This window comes from Pan paniscus, chromosome 6 (assembly GCF_029289425.2).
Source record: "Pan paniscus chromosome 6, NHGRI_mPanPan1-v2.0_pri, whole genome shotgun sequence".
In the NCBI taxonomy this organism is placed as follows: Eukaryota; Metazoa; Chordata; class Mammalia; order Primates; family Hominidae; genus Pan; species Pan paniscus.
In genome coordinates, this window is record NC_073255.2 from 111,171,633 (window position 1) to 111,194,413 (window position 22,781).

Here is a 22,781-nt window from a genome sequence, read left to right on the forward strand (position 1 = left end):
ATGGATTGATCTAATTATTTGCCATCCCAGTAAATCTTACGAAGGTTCTTACTTGACAACAGTTTGTGAGCCTCATTTAAGGTTACCTTTCATTAGTAAAACGGTTTCTTTGTAGAGAGCCTATAAATAGGTATCTATATATTTAAAAAAATGAATTAACTTCCAATTCCGGGTATGACAGACTAAAACCTTTCTAGATAAGATTTCCTGCAGAAAACAACTATAAAATCTGAATACTATAGAAAAGGCAACTATTTGAAGACACTGGAGAGTAAACAGAAGCAGCAAATAGACTGTGGTGGGGGGTCCATGCTAGTCTGCAGATGGGAGAAAGGGGAGCTATGAAAATAAACTTTATCCCTGTGGCTTTTAGTTCAGTTCTAAGTGCAGTCCATGCGGCCCACGGTGGGGAACAAGCACAGGAAAACCTGAAGTTTTTATGGACTGGAGAATCAGAAAAGTGGAGCTAGAAAACTGGAAACACTGAAAATAGTGGAGGACGCTCAGAAGAAAAAAATCCAGAGAGAGGATTTCCAAATTCAGTCCACCTATATCTCGGACTGTGAGATATGTGATTCCATGATCCATGATTATATGGAACAAACTGACTGCAGCCCAGTGAAAGAAAAAAATATAAACGGAGACCAAAGCTGCTGCACAAGAGACAGATTATAGTTAAAGCCCAGCCAAGAAACTTATGTACTGAAAACAAAGGAAATGGTATTTATGGGAGAAAAATGACTAGTATCCAGAATCTCCAGAATGAAATCGGTGATGTAATCCAACTTTACCTAACAGACACAGCACCAAATCAATCTAATTTAACTCTAAGATATTGGAACCAAGGGATAAGGATTTTAAATGGGCTTTTATCCTTGTCTTCAATGAATTAAAACAAAATATATTTTAAATGCATGAACATCTCAGCAGAGAAATAGTAAATTCTGGTAGTGACAATAATAAAAAACCAAAGGGAAATCCTAGAAATGAAAAATACAATTTCAAAAAACAACAAAAAATTTACTCAATATACTTAACAGCCAAATGGACATGACAGAAGAAAGAATATGTGAACTTAAAGATAAATCAAAATTATACAAAGTGAAGAGCGTAAAAAAGGATTAAAAGGAAAAAAGTCTCACAAACGTTCGATTATATCACATGGTAAAACATACATGTAATTGGAATACTAGATGGAGAAGAAGAGAGAGAGAATGGGTCAGAAAAAATATTTGAAAAAACATTGGCCAAAATTTTGCAGACACGAGATGCTAAATGAACAGCAAGAAGAGGAAGCATAAAGAAATGTACAGCAGAGTACCTATGATGAAACTTTTTCTTGAAAACCATAGTAGATGTATTATATAAAAGGGACCAATAATCTGATTAACAGCTGACTTCCCATTAAAAAGCTATGGGGATGAGAAGAGAGTTAACACCTTGAAGGTACAAAAGAAAAAGAAATAATGTCTATTCAGAATTTTATATCCAGTAAAAACGTCATTCGAGAATGAAAGTGAAATTAAGATACTTTTAGATAAAAGGAACAAAAATACTAAGAGAATTTGTCACAAGGGACATATAAGAATTCCTAAAGGAAGTTATTCAAACTGAAGGGGAATGATAACACATGAAAACCTAGATCCTCAGAAAAGAGTAAAGAGCGTTGGTAATGGAATCTACCTGTGGAAATTCAAAAGATAATTTTTTTCTTTTTCCACTTTCTTTATAAACCATAGAGCTGTTTAACACTGAAATCATAGCATAGTCTTCCTGGAGTTCATAATATATGTAGATGTATTACATATAAAAACTGCAACAAAGTATGTGGGGGGTTATGATGTATATAAGATTGCAAGATTTCTGTATATTAGTAAAGCAGTGATGAGTATTGTAATCCATAGGACAACCATGAAACATAATACAAATAACTTTAACTTTTAGCCAACAGGAATATTAAAGTAGAAATCTAAAAATATATAATTACAAAAGGCAGGAAAGGAAGAACCAAGGAGGGAAAATAGAGATAAAATATAACAGTAGGTGCAAACTCAACTAATCATTACATTAGATGATAATGGACTAAACTCTCAAATGGCAGATTGTCAGAATGGATTAAAAACAAAGTCCACACTAAAAAACAAAAAGACATACTTTAAATATAAAAAATAGGCTGGGCATGATGGTTCAGACTTGTAATCCCAGCACTTTGGGAGGCTGAGGTGGAAGGGTCACTTGAGCCCAGAAGTTCGAGACCGGACTGGAAAATATGGTGAAACCCAGTCCCTACTAAAAATACAAAAATTAGCCAAGTGTGGTGGCTTGCTCCTGTAGTCCCAGTTACTCGGGATGCTGAGGCAGGAGGATCACTTGAGCCCTGGAGGTCGAGGCTGCAGTGAGCTGTGATTGCACCACTGCACTCCAGCCTGGGCAACTGGGCAACAGAGCGAGACCCTGTCTCAAAAAAAAAAAAAAAAAAAACCCAAACAATTGTGCTGGAGATCCTAGCCTTTGTCATAAGATAAGAAATATAAGGCATATGGATTGGAAAAGAAGTTAGGTTGTCCTTAATTGCAGATGACATGGCAAACCCTAAGGAATCCACAAATAAGCTTCTAGAACTAATAAGTACATTTAGCAAACTCCTAGAATATAAAGTCAGTATAAAAAAATCAATAATAATCAAGTTTGAAAATAAAAAAAATTTTTTTAAAAGCTTTACTTATAATAACATCAAAATTTTTTAGAAATGTAACAGATAACTTGATAGGCTTGTACCCTGAAAATACTAAAGCATTAGAAATGGAATTAAAGACTATGTAAATAAATAATGAGATACACCATGTGCATATATTAGAAAACTCAATATTGTAAAGGTGGCAGTCTTCCCCAAATCTATAGGTTCAGTACAATCCCAATCAAAACTGTAACAAGGTTTTTTTTTTTTTGAAGAAATTTAGAAGTTTATTTTAAAATTGATACAAAAAGCAAAAGATTCATAATGGCCAAAACATTTTTGAAGACCAGAGTTAGAGGATTTTTATACCTGATTTCACAAAGACTTACTCCAGAGCTACAGTAATTGATAAAGTGTGGTACTGGCCTAACGGTAGATAAGTGCAACAGAAATAGACACACTTACATGGTCAACTGATTTTTGAAAAGAGCACTAAGGCAGTTCATTAGAGAAAATAGTTTTTTTAGCAAGTGGTGTGGGTACACTTGGATATAAGTATGAAAAGAAAAAAAAAGCCTCAACCCCTTCATACCATACACAAGAATATAAATAAACATTGTTTGTAAGACCTAAAGAAGTTCCAAAACTATGAAACTTCTAGAAAAAACTAGGAGAAAATCTTTGTGACATTTGGGTTAGGCATATGCTTCTTTGAAAAGACACAAAAAGCATGAAGCATAAAAGAAAATATTGATAAAATGGGCTTCCTTATGGTTAACAATGTTTGCTAAAGAGGTAGAAATACGAAAAGGCAAGTCAGACCAGGAGAAAATTTTGCAAACCATATTGAGAAAGGGCATGTTTACACAAAGTGTAAACAACTCTTATAACTCAATAAGAAAACAACCCACGTAAAAAATGGGAAGAGATTTTATCAGGTATCTGCACTGCAAAAGAAGGTATGAGAATGGCTAATTAGCACATGAGAAGATGTTTGACATCACTGTCATCAGAGAAGTGCATGTTAAAAGCACATTGCAATACTTCTGTGCAACCACTAGAATGGCTAGTTAAAAGGACTGACAGTATTAAGAATTGGCAAGTTTGTGGAGTCTTAGTCTGCTCCAACTTCCATAGCAGAATAGCATAGACTCGGCTGCTAAAGAACAGAAATTTATTTCTCACAGTTCTGGAGGCTAGAAAGTCCAAGATCAAGGTGGTGGCCAATTCATTTTCTGATGGAAGCACCCTTTCTGGCTAGCAGATGGTTGCTTTCTGCCTGTGTCTTCACATGGCCTTTCCTTTGATCATGTGGAAGGAGATAGTAAGCTCTCTAGTGTCTCTTCTTATAATGGCACTAATCCCATCATACCAGGGACCCACCCTCATGACCTCACCTAAAGCTGATTTTATCTCCCAAAAGCCCCACCTCCAAATGCTATCACATTAAGGGTTAGGGTGTCAACATGCATTTTGAGGGAAAACACAAACGTTTAGTCCATGACATGGAACAAATAGAATTCACATACATTGTGTGTAGAAATGAAAACAGTACAGCTACTTTAGAAAACAACGTGGAAGTACCTTATAAGGTTAAAAACATATTTAGTATATGAATTAGAAAATCGATTTCTAGTTATTTACCCAAGAGAAGTGAAAATAATATATGTCCCGACAAGGACACACACATGAATGTTCATGGTGACATTATTCAAATAGCCCAAAACTGGAACCCAAATGTTAATTGACCGAATCAGTAAACTGAACAAGTAAAGAGATTGCACTGTATCCATACTACTAAATACAATAAAGCAATAAAACACTACAAAATACCACCAGACTCAACACGGATGAATCTCAAAAGCATTCTGAGTAAAACACATCAAACACAAAAGATTATATACTATGTGATTCCATTTATATGAAATTTTAGAAAAGGCAGAAACTACAGTGAGAGAAAGCAGGTCAGGGGTTAAGGGTGAGGGAAGGGGATAAGGGCAAAAGGTATGAGGACATTTTTAAGGGGGAGGGAACTCTATTATGGTGCTGGTTGCGAGATTGTATGCTATTACCAAATTCATCAAACTGTATACTTAAAAGGACTGAATGTAATTTATATATAAATAATACCTTAATGAAAATAGAAGAAAAATGGATTAATGAAGTTTATAAAACCTGGAGAAAATAAAATGTATTAAATATTATAAAATTAGCATATAAAATTAGTTCATGTTTTATTGCACAGTGTTATGGCACAACTATTTTCACGTAAGACTCTCTGACACGTGTAAATAATTTCTCATTCTTGTATCTCAAATGGGAGAGGAAGAGGAATAATAAATGTTCATGTATGCTTGTGTGTGTATATAGTCACAGTCATACATACATAATTTCTATGACTATGTTAATGACATACATTTTATAGCTTACTCTTAATAATGTTTTAAATTTATTGGCTCATAGAGAACATTGTAACATTTTTCCAAATGCCTTTAACTATGTATGATTACCTCTAAATTAAATTTATTTTCATCAATGGAATCATCACACAAGGAGCTGACTAACTGGCTTTTCATGTCTTATTCTTACCCTTCTCATTTATGCTCTTGTGTGAAGGTTTTTATAAATGCTTTGGCTTTGTTGTAGTGAATAGATTTCTATCTATACTGTGAAATGTTTACTAAGCCTAATAGAAAATTGTATTGATTTTTGAATGAGGAGTTAAGCTATCGCTAATTTGTATAAGAAAAATAAGCTAAAAATATAAATAACTTTATGTTGTTATGCTGCCACATGAACACAGCACAGCATACCTTACATACAACAGAGTGTAATATGTTTATCTAAAATCTCAAGTTTTGCAACTAAAAATAATGACTCGCGAGAAAGAAATTCTGGAGAACTCTCTCCTGATAATTCTTAAGATTGATAGATGTTAGTGTGTCCTATAAATGCACACAGGTAAATGTTTCTTTGGTTCCCTTGAGATTTGACTCCTTTGCTTGATGTGCTGGAATTTGTAAATGCAATTTGGAAACCCTCTGAAGGCTAAGTATCTGAGTGAAAACTCATCAAATATCTTGGTTAATTTGAAGATGTAACATTTGCAAGATGATCTTTAGAACGATATAACAAGCCTTTTTCTTTTTCAGTTGGAATCAACTGGACTCGGCCTTAGTAGTAGTAGACTAAGAACAACTCTAAACAGAATACAAGAAAGCCTTATTGATCTAGTAAGTAACGAATTGGAATAAATTCTTTTGGATTATATAAAATGGAAATTAGCTATTCAATCAATTTCATATAAATGTGTGTCTATATGTATTGAGTAGCTGAGTCCTCAGAATTAAATGAGTGCATATAGGAAGTAAAACAGAGGTTGCTTATAGTCTGATCAGAGAGAAACTAGTATACATAAAAGAATATGATATTGGGCATATATCTAGCACAAGTTCAAAGAAGAGAAAGGTTTATGTGAAAAACTAATATCAGAGGAGGACTAAAGGAAGAAGTAACACTTGTGCTAGGCTTCGAAGACCAGGCATAGGATTAATGGGAAAGAGAAAAGTCTTTAAATTAAGGTACACAGGGTGAGCAAGGGCCTTGAGGTGGGTGCAGCCCGAAGTTTGACAGATCTTATGATTGGGACACTGGTATATGCTGCAGAGTTAGGTTGCAGAGAGTGTTTGGGACACTTTATAAACGGCTTTGAAATTCAAGGAGAAAGTTTGGGTTTATTTTGCTGTGTAGTAGGGAGCCTGGTTCTTGACTGTTGTCACAGGATGAAATACATGTTTTAAGAAGATAGGTTAGATAGCAACACAGGGTTGACCTCCTGTACTGTTTCAGCTAACATAAGCATTTAAAATGAGAAAAACTTTTTTTCTTGTGGTTGGTCACTGTAGCCGGAAATTTATGTTATTCAGACGTTTCTCCACACCTACTTTAACCCCAGGCTTCTCTGACTTTTCCTTTATTCCTTCAACCTAACACAAACAAGCAATCATTTTCCTCCTTTTTCATAAGCTCTATATTATCTGCTTACCTCTGTTATTGAAGCTTTTTATAAAGCCATGGTTATTAATTCTTTTAAGAAATACTGTTGCAACAATTGTTACATGCCAGGCATTGTTAAAGAGCTGGGAATTCATCAGTGCACAGAAGAGATATTTCCTGTCTTGGAACTTGTATTTTTTTGGAGCAGAGAGACAAAACAAATGTGTAACATAGTGTCAGATACTCATGAGTACTAAGATGAAACTGAAGCGGTGATAGGATGGGGATCTTGAGCAGAGATGTGGATAATGTGAGTGAGGCATGTACTGATATCTCAGGTGAGCGCTGTTTGGGCAGAAGAAATAAATGGTATCCTTCTCTCTTAACATTTGGAGATCCTTTTACCCAACACATTTTTAAAAATATAGTCATATCACTTACCTTGGCACATAACATTGCTTCAGTAAATGTTCATAGAGTAGGTGAATATACCCCAGTCGCTGAGTTTCTTGTTTCTTGGCATAACTTGGCTTGTTTTTTTGGTTTTGATATTTGTTTAATCCTTGATCTTCAATTTCAGAGTCAAGGCTCCTTATTTGATCCACCCTTTTTGTTTCTCTTTTTTCTTTTCTTTTTTGCTTTTAGTCTTTGTTTTGTAAAATCCATTGGTCTCAGCCCTACTTGCAGTTTTCTGTGTTTCGATTTTGATTCTTCTTATTTGATACTTAAGTATAACCTTGAGCATCAAATCTTATTCTCCAGATCTTAGTCCACAGCTAAAGTTTTTCTTGGTTCTTACTGAAAGTCCCAAGATTGATGGGCCAGATTTTACCACTAGGGCCATTCACCCTGGCATTTCTGTGTCATCCCTGCTAGCTACTATCTTGTGATCATCAAACTCCAGTTCTAGATTTGACCCTTAAGATGTGGATTTCTGCCTCAGATTTTACCACATAGTGTATAATGAATTATTACTCATACTGATAAACATTGGTTTGTTATTTTAGAAGATATATTTGTCATTTACTAGAACTTGCTTGATCTCAGGATTTTTTAAGCTGGTATGTATTAATTTTCTTCACTTCATTAATTTGCATTTACAATGGCAGAGTACATTAATTGATTTCTTGCTACTCAATACATTCTTTGGCTACTAAAATAATTTATAGCTTAATCAATCTGAAACCAACTAGATGGAAGTAATATTTTTCCTTATATTTCTCTTGCATGTCAGTTAAAATCTTAATAAATACTTTTTTGGTAATTTTATTTTCTCCATATAGATATTCTAAGTTTTACTTCTCTTTAAGCTGTAAAAGGCAAAATAGAATCATTGTGGTCTTAAAAGTGCCACCCGAAATAATTTATCATGTAAATTCAATGTAAACTAAGAAAATTTGTTTGTCACATCAAATAAAAGTTTAAGAAAAGTTGTCTAATAGGAAAAGTAAGAAAGGAAGCTGGTATAGGCGATAGTGACAGCAGAAAGTTGAATTTTTAGTTACCCATTTGGTTATGCTAACTAAATTGTTTGCTTTAAGATCTTTAGCCAACTTATTTATTTATTTATTTATTTGCTTATGAGACAGTCTCACTGTGTCACCCAGGCTGGAGTGCAGTGGTAAGATCTTGTCTCACTGCAACCTCCACCTCCCAGGTTCAAGCAATTCTCCTGCCTCAGCCTCCCGAGTAGCTGGAATTACAGGCTGTCACCACCACGCCCGGCTAGTTTTTGTATTTTTAGTAGAGACAGGTTCGCCATGTTGGCCAGGCTGGTCTTGAACTCCTGACCTCAGGTGATCCTTCTGCCTCAGCCTCCCAAAGTGCTGGGATTACAGGCATGAGCCACTGCACCTGGGCCTTTAGCCAACTTTAAATCTTTGATAATAAAAAGTATTTTAAATTTGTCCAGAAAAATTCATAAATATGAATTCTCTTTGTAGTAGTACATTGGTGGTAGGAAAGGCTAAAAAATGTGACTCTCGCTGTGAAAATAAAGGTGGTTAAGGTTTCATTTTTCAATCTTTAAAGGGTTATATCCTTTACTTATTGTACTCCTATAAACTGAAACAGCCAGTTTAGGAGCTTTTTATTTAAGTGTGCAGTAAGCACATACCATTTATTTATGTCAGCTTGACATTTTCGTGACTCTCTTGCTCTCTTCAAGCGTATTTTCCTAAATATAAACACAGAACTTTAGTCTTTAAGCAAATAATTATCATAAATTTTATGCCTCAAATGCCAGGCATACAACTGGGAACAAAGGAAGGTATTTTAATGAAAGCCTTTTGAAGTGGGGGCAGCAATTCCAGTGATCTTCTAAAGAATGCTTTTGTGAAAGAGCTCCCTGAGTAGAAGGGAACTCAGTGCATTTGTGTTGGAGGCACTAAGGAGGTAGTTAGGTAAATGCTTTTGGCTCCTCTTGTCATATGGAAGATAACTGTATTCTCTCAGACTACAGATATACCCTCTCCTTGACTTCCATTATTTTCTAGAGCCACCTCCCTGTTCTATCCCTAATTAACTAGTTAGTACCTAAATTCAAAGAAACTTTTAGTTTTATAAATATATTGTGTATATGATATCTAATCCAAAAGAATGAAATTTAAAAGTAACTGCTATTATAAGTATGTGGTATTCATGGGGATCCTTGAGCTATTTTGAGTTTGAGATTGTACAATATTGTCAGAAAATTCATATCAGATTTAGCTTAATTATACAATATTTTAAAAGCAGAAGTGTTTGATGCTTAGAGTTTTGTTATACTATTGGAGTATAATCTTCCAAGTTTTTACTCATAGAAGGAAACTTATCCGTGCTCACTTAACCTGTACAGCATTCATACATACCTAGTAACTGTCAGCTTCTGCTTGAACATCTCCAGTGATGTTTTTCTGGGAACTCGTAACCACCCAAAGCAGCCCTGCTTGCCTTAAGTCTGCCTGATAGAATGTGCTTTGTTATGATGTAACCAAATATGCTTCTCTCTTGAACTATTTTCTGTTATTTCTATTTCTACCTCTTTTGGACCACTTTGAGTAGCCACCCATTTTGCCCAAGTGAGTCATTTCTTCTACCAGTTCCTTTATTCATTTTTCATGTTTCAGAGTTTTAGGTCCCCTCACCATTCTTTGACTTGTTCTGAAATAGGTATTTACAACTCTGAACTAAGAAGAAAGTTGAGAGCACTCTAAGAGGCATTGGAAGCAGACAGAAAACGAGCTATGTGATGAGGGTGCAGGATGAGATACAAGATAGTTGGATAGCTATCTTTATTACTAATTCATTCAACAATACATATTGCATGCCTAGGTACTTTGTGGTAGACTGATGGTCCCCGGAGTGGAGGAGGCAGTTAAGGAATAAATGAAGATCTAATTTAACATCAGATTGTGTTGAGAGCAATGAAGAAATTAGGTGAGAAGGACAGAGAGAGAAAGGGTGTAATTTTATTTGGGCAGTTAGAGAAGATCCCTCTGGAAAGGAACATTGAAGAAGATCCCTAAAGGAAATAGGAGAGTGAGCCACCCTTATTCAACAAATGTTTATATAGTATCTGTTTGTTGAACACTATATATGGGGCCAAGCACTGTTCTAGGAATTAAGAATACAATTGTAGGGGAAGGTGGGGAAGCCAAACAAAGCTCCCTACCCATGTAGAGTTTATTTTCTAGTAGGGGGAAGATATTTTGGGGAACAGTGTTTTAGGCTAGAGTCAGTTGTAAACAGGTAATAGCATGGTAACATGTTTATAGACTTTTTCCTGGAAGGGTTGGATTGAGGCTTTAAAACCAGGGAGTGTTATGATCACATCTCTATTTGAGAAAGTTCACATCAGTATTGTAGAAAAATCAATCAGTTAACTGTGTGGAAACTGGCATAGAAATAGGAGATGCTAGAGACAGAGCTCTCTATTCATGGGCTTTTAGAATAGTCCAGTCAAGACTGCTAAGGAGCCTGTGACCTGTTTAAATAGTAACATCGGGAAGGAACAAACAAGAGAGGTGTCTGTTTAGGCATGTTTTAGTGATTGATTGGATGTGGAAGGTGAGGAAGAAGGGGAGTCATGAATGACTGTAAGGTTCCTTACTTGTTTCTTATCAATAACTACCAGAATTAAATAGCATAGACAACCAATTGGTGCCAAACAGTATTTAATTTTGTGAATTTTTATTCTTTTTTTTTCTGCTGGAGTAGGGTTATTTCCTTTTTAGAGGGAAATGAATGATGGAGATATGACATTAATTAACTTGCATGGATCCATGATCCTGCTTCTCCCTAGAGGAAGCACAGTTATTCCCCAACTAACTTTTAAATGCTAATTGAGTAATTAGAGATTGATAAGAGACACTGTCTTTAGAAGATAGGAAATAAAAAAAAAACCCAGAACTAAAGAATTAAACCACTTTCTAACTTGAAAAATTTTATAATTTTTATTTGCATTTTGCTAAATTTATAGGAGTAAATTATATGTATGCATTTGATGTCTCATTTATTCATATGTAAAATAATTGGAGATTTGTTACTATCAAGTTGCTGTAAAAAGTAATCTAGCTTTATATTTTGTACACTATTAGATGCGTTTACATCCAATTTTTGTGCTAAATTTTCTTCAAGGGTTTTTTAAAGCTATTTTATTTGCATTTAAACATTTAGTTTTGCTCTCTGCCTACTCATATGTTCTCACCTTTAAACTCCATAATAGAGATAACCATGGAGTGTTTTCCATACTGAAAGTAGTACATAAACTGCAGGGGTTGTATTATATAATGTTTAGCATCTCTTCTAACTCTGTCATTCTATGATTCAATCAACATTTTAAAACTTTGAGTGGGGGCAGGGGTTAACTTGTATTCAGATTAACTTTAAAAAAGATAATAGCATTTTTGTACTATGAGCTATTGCTTAACTTACATAGCTTTTATTCTATTTTTTTTCTTTTTGTAAATTTCTCTTATGGAATTTTTTTAAAAATGTAATGAATGGAATTCATTGCCATGTCAGTACTGTAAAACTCTATACTTAAACTAAAAGTATAATGACCATTTGTAATTCAAGCTCATTGTTATTAGAAATATATTTGGTTATAAAAGTTCTTAATGGCCTTCACAGTGAAGTGACTCTGGATTATACTGTCATCAGTGATGTTAAGATTCCTGCAGTGTCACTACCTTGACCTCTCTCCTTCGTACCCCAGAAAACAATAATTAAAAGTCTCTTTCTCTGAGGTGTAATGCAGCAACTATTCAAATAACTGTTACGATGATGCCAGTATTCTAAACAGCCTTCTTTCATGTTTGCTGTACAAAGGGAAACTTAGTCACCAAAATAAGTTTATATTAAGTTAAATATTTGGAGTGATTGGTAACTCTTGAGCTGGCAGTCTTCTGGTACTCTGTCAGCTACTCCGAGTAGCCAGCCTTGTGCATCTTTACCCGTGATCTCAAGATATTCCCATCCTCCTGGCAAAAAAAGGTGGCCAGTGTGCCTGTGAGTTGAAATGTGTTTTTGTTTTTTTAACTGTTTGCTAAGAGCTTAGTAAAAAATGAGTCCCTTGCTATGTATTGAGAAGTTGAGTAAGTGTATCTTTGAAACTCTTCCTTTGCCAACCTGTTTGTTTATAACATAGGATATGTTTATATGAAGTCCAAGAATGTACATAACTCATATCCAAGGCATTCCTTGCCTGGCATCAGAATACCTAGAAAGGTAAATTAGTAATGAGAAGATTTCTAATGAGTATATCATCAGATGAAAGTAAAACTGAGAAATTTGAAGTCCGATGAGTTTTCCCGACCACAAATTAGACTGCATGACTCCTGTTGACTACATGGCTGTGTAACTGAATCAGTGGTTCTCTCCTGGACGGTGCTGAAGAGCCTGGCACACCCTGCTTCCTGGGTATCCCTTTCCTTTGTTCACATTGACCATCTTCCTTCTTATCAGTAGTCTGTCCCCAGACATATACAATACAGTTGGCTCTGTTCTAGTTTATAACTTCATTCTAGTCCTGCCTTCTTGAGATTATATACCAGGGTAACCTTCATTAAAATTTGGGTGTGAGATGGTTAATCAAAAAATAATTTTGGATTTTATCAGCATGGTTCTCAAGGGGTAATCATATTTCTCTCATTTACAAGTTCTTGAGGGCCATCTCACTGTTGTCACTGTGAAACATCTGTCAATTCATAAAGAGTCCTTGTGTTGACAGACTTTAGGTCATGTACAGATGGTAGCATGTAGAGTTGCATGATATTATGTAGGCTCATTCTCATTTAGGATTAAAAAGAAGGTTCCAATAGTTACAAACATGAAAGCAGGATAAAAAGAACTGAACCTAAATGTAATTAACGTGTGCCCCAAGAGTATTTTAATTTTAATTCTAATTTTTTCAAAATCACGTGGTTTATTACTGTTAGATTTGTTATTCCAGGTTGTATATCTATTGTATTTTCAGGAAGTTTCAGCTGATCCTACTGCCACACTCACAGCAGCAGAAGAAAGAAAGGAGAAGGTGCCAAGTCCACACCTCAGTCACCTAGTGGTTTTGACATCTGGGGATACGTTGTATGGGTTGGCAGAAAGAGTGGTAGCCACGGAATCCTTGTAAGTTGTTCAAAACAGTTGCGTTGCCATTAAATATTTAAGAAACTTTATAAAAGAAGCATTGTTTAATTAGACTTCTAGTTAGCTGCATACATCTACCACTTCTAAATATCACTTATATGTTTCTGAGAAGTATATTCTAACACAGATTACCAATTGATTTTTTAAACTGCATGGTTGGCTTTTCAGTTATAGAAATGGAAAGAAGGAAATCTTTTAATTTTCAGCCTTTAACAACATGATCCATGCTTTAAGTACAGCTTTAAAAAGCATTATACTATGCTTCATATTTTCCTATTGATGACTTATGATCTCAGGAGAAGCTGTAGTTGCATTGTCAATTTAGTGTTAAGTATAGTTGATCCTTGACATCAATAATAATGCTTCCTGGGGAGAAGCCAAGATGGCCGAATAGGAACAGCTCCAGTCTGCAGCTCCCAGCGTGAGCGACACAGAAGACGGGTGATTTCTGCATTTCCATCTGAGGTACCGGGTTCATCTCACTAGGGAGTGCCAGACAGTGGGCGCAGGTCAGTGGGTGCGCGCACTGTGCGTGAGCCGAAGCAGGGCGAGGCATTGCCTCACTAGGGAAGCACAAGGGGTCAGGGAGTTCCCTTTCCTAGTCAAAGAAAGTGGTGACAGACGGCACCTGCAAAACCGAGTCACTCCCACCCGAATACTGTGCTTTTCCGACAGGCTTGAAAAACGGCGCACCACGAGATTATATCCCGTACGTGGCTCGGAGGGTCCCATGCCCACGGAGTCTCGCTGATTGCTAGCACAGCAGTCTGAGATCAAACTGCAAGGCGGCAGTGACGCTGGGGGAGGGGCGCCCACCATTGCCCAGGCTTGCTTAGGCAAACAAAGCAGCCTGGAAGCTCGAACTGGGTGGAGCCCACCACAGCCCAAGGAGGCCTGCCTGCCTCTGTAGGCTCCACCTCTGGGGGCAGGGCACAGACAAACAAAAAAACAGCAGTAACCTCTGCAGACTTAAATGTCCCTGTCTGACAGCTTTGAAGAGAGCAGTGGTTCTCCCAGCACGCAGCTGGAGATCTGAGAACGGGCAGACTGCCTCAAGTGGGTCCCTGACCACTGACCCCTGATCCCCGAGCAGCCGAACTGGGAGGCACCCCCCAGCAGGGGCACACTGACACCTCACACGGCCGGGTACTCCAACAGACCTGCAGCTGAGGGTCCTGTCTGTTAGAAGGAAAACTAACAAACAGAAAGGACATCCACACCAAAAACCCATCTGTACATCACCATCATCAAAGACCAAAAGTAGATAAAACTACAAAGATGGGGAAAAAACAGAGCAGAAAAACTGGAAACTCTAAAAAGCAGAGCGCCTCTCCTCCTCCAAAGGAACCCAGTTCCTCACCAGCAACGAAACAAAGCTGGACGGAGAATGACTTTGACGAGCTGAGAGAAGAAGGCTTCAGACGATCAAATTACTCTGAGCTACGGGAGGACATTCAAACCAAAGGCAAAGAAGTTGAAAACTTTGAAAAAAATTTAGACGAATGTATAACTAGAATAACCAATACAGAGAAGTGCTTAAAGGAGCTGATGGAGCTGAAAACCAAGGCTCGAGAACTACGTGAAGAATGCAGAAGCCTCAGGAGCCGATGCGATCGACTGGAAGAAAGGGTATCAGTGATGGAAGATGAAATGAATGAAATGAAGCGAGAAGGGAAGTTTAGAGAAAAAAGAATAAAAAGAAATGAACAAAGCCTCCAAGAAATATGGGACTATGTGAAAAGACCAAATCTACGTCTGATTGGTGTACCTGAAAGTGACGGGGAGAATGGAACCAAGTTGGAAAACACTGCAGGATATTATCCAGGAGAACTTCCCCAATCTAGCAAGGCAGGCCAACGTTCAGATTCAGGAAATACAGAGAATGCCACAAAGATACTCCTCGAGAAGAGCAACACCAAGACACATAATTGTCAGATTCACCAAAGTTGAAATGAAGGAAAAAATGTTAAGGGCAGCCAGAGAGAAGGGTCGGGTTACCCTCAAAGGGAAGCCCATCAGACTAACAGCAGATCTCTCGGCAGAAACTCTACAAGCCAGAAGAGAGTGGGGGCCAATATTCACCATTCTTAAAAGAAAAGAATTTTCAACCAGAATTTCATATCCAGCCAAACTAAGCTTCATAAGTGAAGGAGAAATAAAATACTTTACAGACAAGCAAATGCTGAGAGATTTTGTCACCACCAGGCCTGCCCTAAAAGAGCTCCTGAAGGAAGCGCTAAACATGGAAAGGAACAACCGGTACCAGCCGCTGCAAAATCATGCCAAAATGTAAAGACCATCCAGACTAGGAAGAAACTGCATCAACTAACGAGCAAAATAACCAGCTAACATCATAATGACAGGATCAAATTCACACATAACAATATTAACTTTAAATGTAAATGGACTAAATGCTCCAATTAAAAGACACAGACTGGCAAGTTGGATAAAGAGTCAAGACCCATCAGTGTGCTGTATTCAGGAAACCCATCTCACGGGCAGAGACACACATAGGCTCAAAATAAAAGGATGGAGGAAGATCTACCAAGCAAATCGAAAACAAAAAAAGGCAGGGGTTGCAATCCTAGTCTCTGATAAAACAGACTTTAAACCAACAAAGATCTAAAGAGACAAAGAAGGCCATTACTTAATGATAAAGGGAACAATTCAACAAGAAGAGCTAACTATCCTAAATATATATGCACCCCAATACAGGAGCACCCAGATGCATAAAGCAAGTCCTGAGTGACCTACAAAGAGACTTAGACTCCCACACATTAATAATGGGAGACTTTAACACCCCACTGTCAACATTAGACAGATCAACGAGACAGAAAGTTAACAAGGATACCCAGGAATTGAACTCAGCTCTGCATCAAGTGGACCTAATAGACATCTACAGAACTCTCCACCACAAATCAACAGAACATACATTTTTTGCAGCACCACACCACACCTATTCCAAAATTGACCACATACTTGGAAGTAAAGCTCTCCTCAGCAAATGTAAAAGAACAGAAATTATAACAAACTATCTCTCAGAGCACAGTGCAATCAAACTAGAACTCAGGATTAAGAATCTCACTAGAAACTGCTCAACTACATGGAAACTGAACAGCCTGCTCCTGAATGACTACTGGGTACATAACGAAATGAAGGCAGAAATAAAGATGTTCTTTGAAACCAACGAGAACAAAGACACAACATACCAGAATCTCTGGGACACATTCAAAGCAGTGTGTAGAGGGAAATTTATAGCACTAAATGCCCACAAGAGAAAGCAGGAAAGATCCAAAATTGACACCCTAACATCACAATTAAAACAACTAGAAAAGCAAGAGCAAACACATTCAAAAGCTAGCAGAAGGCAAGAAATAACTAAAATCAGAGGAGAACTGAAGGAAATAGAGACACAAAAAACCCTTCAAAAAATTAATGAATCCAGGAGCTGGTTTTTTGAAAGGATCAACAAAATTGATAGACTGCTAGCAAGACTAATAAAGAAAAAACGAGAGAAGAATCAAATAGACGCAATAATAAATGATAAAGGGGATATCACCACCGATCCCACAGAAATACAAACTACCTTCAGAGAATACTACAAACACCTCTACGCAAATAAACTAGAAAATCTAGAAGAAATGGATAAATTCCTCAACACATACACTCTCCCAAGACTAAACCAGGAAGAAGTTGAGTCTCTGAATAGACCAATAACAGGAGCTGAAATTGTGGCAATAATCAATAGCTTACCAACGAAAAAGAGTCCAGGACCAGATGGATTCACAGCCGAATTCTACCAGAGGTACAAGGAGGAACTGGTACCATTCCTTCTGAAACTATTCCAATCAACAGAAAAAGAGGGAATCCTCCCTGACTCATTTTATGAGGCCAGCATCATCCTGATACCAAAGCCGGGCAGAGACACAACAAAAAAAGAGAATTTTAGACCAATATCCCTGATGAACATTGATGCAAAAATCCTCAATAAAATACTGGCAAACCGAATCCAGCAGCACATCAAAAAGCTTATCCACCATGATCAAGTGGGCTTCATCCCTGGGATGCAAGGCTGGTTCAATATACGCAAATCAATAAATGTAATCCAGCATATAAACAGAAGCAAAGACGAAAACCACATGATTATCTCAATAGATGCAGAAAAGACCTTTGACAAAATTCAACAACCCTTCATGCAAAAAACTCTCAATAAATTAGGTATTGATGGGACGTATCTCAAAATAATAAGAGCTATGTATGACAAACCCACAGCCAATATCATACTGAATGGGCAAAAACTGGAAGCATTCCCTTTGAAAACTGGCACAAGACAGGGATGCCCTCTCTTACCAATCCTATTCAACACAGTGTTGGAAGTTCTGGCCAGGGCAATTAGTCAGGAGAAGGAAATAAAGGGTATTCAATTAGGAAAAGAGGAAGTCAAATTGTCCCTGTTTGCAGATGACATGATTGTATATCTACAAAACCCCATTGTCTCAGCCCAAAAATCTCCTTAAGCTGATAAGCAACTTCAGCAAAATCTCAGGATACAAAATCAATGTACAAAAATCACAAGCATTCTTATACACCAACAACAGACAGAGAGCCAAATCATGAGTGAACTCCCATTCACAATTGCTTCAAAGAGAATAAAATACCTAGGAATCCAACTTACAAGGGATGTGAAGGACCTCTTCAAGGAGAACTACAAACCACTGCTCAAAGAAATAAAAGAGGATACAAACAAATGGAAGAACATTCCATGCTCATGGGTAGGAAGAATCAATATAATGAAAATGGCCATACTGCCCAAGGTAATTTACAGATTCAATGCCATCCCCATCAAGCTACCAATGACTTTCTTCACAGAATTGGAAAAAACAACTTTAAAGTTCATATGGAACCAAAAAAGAGCCCGCATTGCCAAGTCCATCCTGAGCCAAAAGAACAAAGCTGGAGGCATCACACTACCTGACTTCAAACTATACTACAAGGCTACAGTAACCAAAACAGCATGGTACTGGTACCAAAACAGAGATATAGATCAATGGAACAGAACAGAGCCCTCAGAAATAACACCACATATCTACAACTATCTGATCTTTGACAAACCTGAGAAAAACAAGCAATGGGGAAAGGATTCCCTATTTAATAAATGGTGATGGGAAAACTGGCTAGCCATATGTAGAAAGCTGAAACTGGATCCCTTCCTTACACCTTATACAAAAATCAATTCAAGATGGATTAAAGACTTAAACGTTAGACCTAAAACCATAAAAACCCTAGAAGAAAACCTAGGCATTACCATTCAGGACATAGGCATGGGCAAGGACTTCATGTCTAAAACACCAAAAGCAATGGCAACAAATGCCAAAATTGCCAAATGGGATCTAATTAAACTAAAGAGCTTCTGCACAGCAAAAGAAACTACCATCAGAGTGAACAGGCAACCTACAAAATGGGAGAAAATTTTCACAACCTACTTATCTGACAAAGGGCTAATATCCAGAATCTACAATGAACTCAAACAAATTTACAAGAAAAAAACAAACAACCCCATCAAAAAGTAGGCAAAGGACATAAATAGACACTTCTCAAAAGAAGACATTTATGCAGCCAAAAAACACATGAAAAAATGCTCACCATCACTGGCCATCAGAGAAATGCAAATCAAAACCACAATGAGATACCATCTCACACCAGTTAGAATGGCAATCATTAAAAAGTCAGGAAACAACAGGTGCTGGAGAGGATGTGGAGAAATAGGAACACTTTTACACTGCTGGTGGGACTGTAAACTAGTTCAACTCTTGTGGAAGTCAGTGTGGCGATTCCTCAGGGATCTAGAACTAGAAATACCATTTGACCCAGCCATCCCATTACTGGGTATATACCCAAAGGACTATGAATCATGCTGCTATAAAGACACATGCACACGTATGTTTATTGCGGCACTATTCACAATGGCAAAGACTTGGAACCAACCCAAATGTCCAACAATGATAGACTCGATTAAGAAAATGTGGCACATATACAGCATGGAATACTATGCAGCCATAAAAAATGATGAGTTCATGTCCTTTGTAGGGACATGGATGAAATTGGAAATCATCATTCTCAGTAAACTATCACAAGAACAAAAAACCAAACACCGCATATTCTCACTCATAGGTGGGAATTGAACAATGAGAACACACGGACACAGGAAGGGGAACATCACACTCTGGGGACTGTTGTGGGGTGGGGGGAGGGGGGAGGGATAGCACTGGGAGATATACCTAATGCTAGATGACGAGTTAATGGGTGCAGCGCACCAGCATGGCACATGTATACCTATGTAACTAACCTGCACATTGTGCACATGTACCCTAAAACTTAAAGTATTATAATAATAATAATTTTAAAAAAAAAGAAAAAAAAAAGAATGCTTCCTGACCTTTATAAATCCCCAAAGTTAGTAATACAATTAACGCATGTAACTTCTTTGGCATTTCTATAAAATGTAGTCCAATATAACGTAAGAGTTTTTGCATTAGTAAGAAAAAGCAGAAAAAGACAGTGCCTGGATGCAGTGCAACTGCAGGCAGTAGTCCAGGCTCCTTCACCAGCCCACTGACTCCCATTCCTGTACCCAGCCTCTGGCACCTGTCATTCATCTGTGATACTCAGCCAAGTTACAGTCTGCTGCCTATTAGGAATGTTGGGGTTACTTCTGAAAAGTGTCAGATATTGAATCTGAGATTTCAAGAGTCTGTTGTATATAACTGAATGAGATCTTTAAAAGAAATCCTTTAAAAAAATACCCTTTGTTCTTTTTTCAACCTGCTACTCTGGGCTCACATCTTACATTTGAAGCACATGACTACACCTCAGCATAAGCTGCTTGGCTCCTTTGAAGTTGTTCTTCTTTCACCTCAACTTCCATTCAGTCATAAACTTAGCATTATTTATTGTGTAGATTATAAATGAACATGTCAAGTGGTAGTACAGGTTCGTCCACTAAAGTGGAAAGTAATTTTTATTGTTAAAGTTTTGCTCAGAAATGTTAAAAAATACTTATACGAAAGCATGACAGGCTCTAAATCCTACACAATTTGTTTACACAGTGGGTTATTTATTCCCTTTAGGGTATTCTTGGCTGAACAGTTTGAGTTCCTTCAGCCACATCTGGATGCTGTGATGCCTGCAGTCAAAAAGCCCTTTCTTCAGCAGTTCTATTCTCAGGTCAGACATGGTCTTGTATGTCATTTCAACTGTGAGGAAGATAGGACTGTCACAGATTATTTAGATTTTTTGTTTGTTTTTTTTAACTGGAAGTCAGTCTTGAAACCCCAGGAGAGCCAGATAAAATATTCAGTTATTCACTCATGAATTCCTACATGAAATACATACTATTGAGCACCTCATGTAACTTTTAGACTAGCGAGAGAGAGAGCATCAGTTAAAACTGTTAAAATAAAGCATGATAAGTACTGTGGTAAGGGGAGAGTGCCATGAGTGTATTTAACCCAGACTGGAGAAGGGGAGAGGCTCTGGGTGGGAGAAGGTCATCTAGAAAGGCTATCTAGAGGAAGTAATGTTTCAACTGGACCAGCAGGGTAGAGAGGGTGAATGAGGGATGGATTCTAGACAAAGGGAATGGCATGTCTGAAGACCTGCAGGTGAGAAAGAGCATGGTGCATGCAAACAGCTGAGGAAAGCTTGTTAGAGTAGGGAGGAGGTCTGGGGATGAGAAAGATGGCTGGGGCAATCAGCAGGAACCACCAGCATGTAAAGCACCCTGCTTCAGGAATTGGACTTTATTTGGAGGGCATGGAAGCTCCTGGAGGGTTTGAAACAGGTGAGTGGCATGGTTGGGTTTGTGTTTTAGTTTTCTGGGGGCATTGTGAAGAAAGGACTGTAGACGGCAGTCCTAGAGACAGGGAAACTAATTTGAAGGCTGCTGCAGTATTGCAGGGGAGAGATGGTGGAATCCTGACGTCATGTAGTGGGAGTGGAAATGGAGAGAAGTGGAAGAATTTGAGAAGTAATTGCTAGGCTACATGAAGAGCTCTAGTTCTTTGACAGTTGCAGTGTCAATGGCTTCAAGTTTATTGAATGTCTCAAAATTATGTTTTGAGTAAGGCCTTTGCCTTCACTCAGATATTCAAATTATTTTCATCATAATTTAAATCTCCAAATATATAGTGTTTTATTTTCAGATATGATATATACTGGAAACAGGGGCAAGTATTCTTTATCAATATGATACTTTTAGAAAATAATTGTTTTCATTTTTGTGAAATTTATTTCAGACAGTCTCAACCGCCAGTGAACTACGGAAACCAATTTACTGGATTGTAGCTGGTAAAGCCCTTGATTATGAACAGATGCTGCTTCTCATGGCTAATGTGAAATGGGATGTAAAAGAAATTATGTCACAGCACAACATATATGTAGATGCACTATTAAAGGCAAGTGTTCTGGGAAGCACCTGTGCTAAAGATCAATCTACTAAGAGAAGTGTTCCTTTATTGCAGTGGCTCTAAAATAGTAAGATTATAGTTATTACCACATTTCTAGCATTGTGGTATTAAAGCCCCTGAATTGAAATAGGCTTACTTTCTGAATTTGTCTTCTATTAGCTCTAAGAATACGTTGTAGATTTTTTAGCTTTGTTCACTAATTTCCTATTTTGAGTTGTTGTATGTCGTGGCTGACTTTCATATTATGTAATCCCAGTAGCCATCACTATAATGACACGAAGATATTTCTGTTTAATTAGAAATTATTTCTGTAGTTTAGCATAATATTCATTAGCAAGAGACCATGCCTCTGATTATTCGGGGTAAAAATCACACTGCTTTTGCAGTGTGTCATACAAACACCTCTTTGGAGCCAATGACCTGTGTTTATATGTTTCCTGGAAAGAATTGTGGTTTTTTTTCATTGATGCATGAACAGATATCTGTAGATCACCTGACATGTGTCACACGCTGATAGAAGTGCTGGCAGTATAGCTGTGAATTCAGGAACTTATGTGCCCTCAAGGAATTTACATGCCAGGGCAGAGATAGCAGTAAACAGGTAAATTGAGATATAATGTCAGATGATGAATAATGCTGTGAAAAAAAAACCAAAATCATCTGAAGAGAGATAGAGAATGACAGGATGTGAGTGGAAGAGGAAGACCATGTATTGTCATGCTCAGAGAAGGACCCTGATAAGGTGAGACTGGAGATGAGGCCTGAGGGAAGTAAGGAAATAAAGTGTGGAAAGAGCATCTGAGAAAATGAAAGTAACTTTCAGGAAAAATTTGTTTTCATTTTTGTAAATGAAAAGAAAATTGTCCCTTCTTAACCTCCTTACTTTAATCTCATTTACACAATCATTCTTACCTGCTTAGACCAAGTCAACAAATAAGAGCCTAGGACAGCTGAGAACCAATGAACAGAGCCATAGATTTAAAATAGAGATGATAATGGAGTTCCTTCAGTCACCC

At 37.3% G+C, this 22,781-nt stretch overlaps 1 protein-coding gene across 2 annotated transcripts in view; it reads left to right on the top strand.

Annotated features, from left to right (window-relative positions):
• The window catches only part of VPS50 (VPS50 subunit of EARP/GARPII complex), a 128,050-nt gene that overhangs the window by 97,324 nt on the left and 7,945 nt on the right, over nucleotides 1–22,781 (top strand). For both annotated transcript variants that reach the window (XM_003809726.5, XM_034964460.3), the window contains 4 exons: nucleotides 5,830–5,910; nucleotides 13,131–13,279; nucleotides 20,428–20,524; nucleotides 21,595–21,753. In XM_003809726.5, the coding sequence (XP_003809774.1) occupies nucleotides 5,830–5,910; nucleotides 13,131–13,279; nucleotides 20,428–20,524; nucleotides 21,595–21,753 (486 nt within the window). The remainder of the gene's footprint in view (nucleotides 1–5,829; nucleotides 5,911–13,130; nucleotides 13,280–20,427; nucleotides 20,525–21,594; nucleotides 21,754–22,781) is intronic.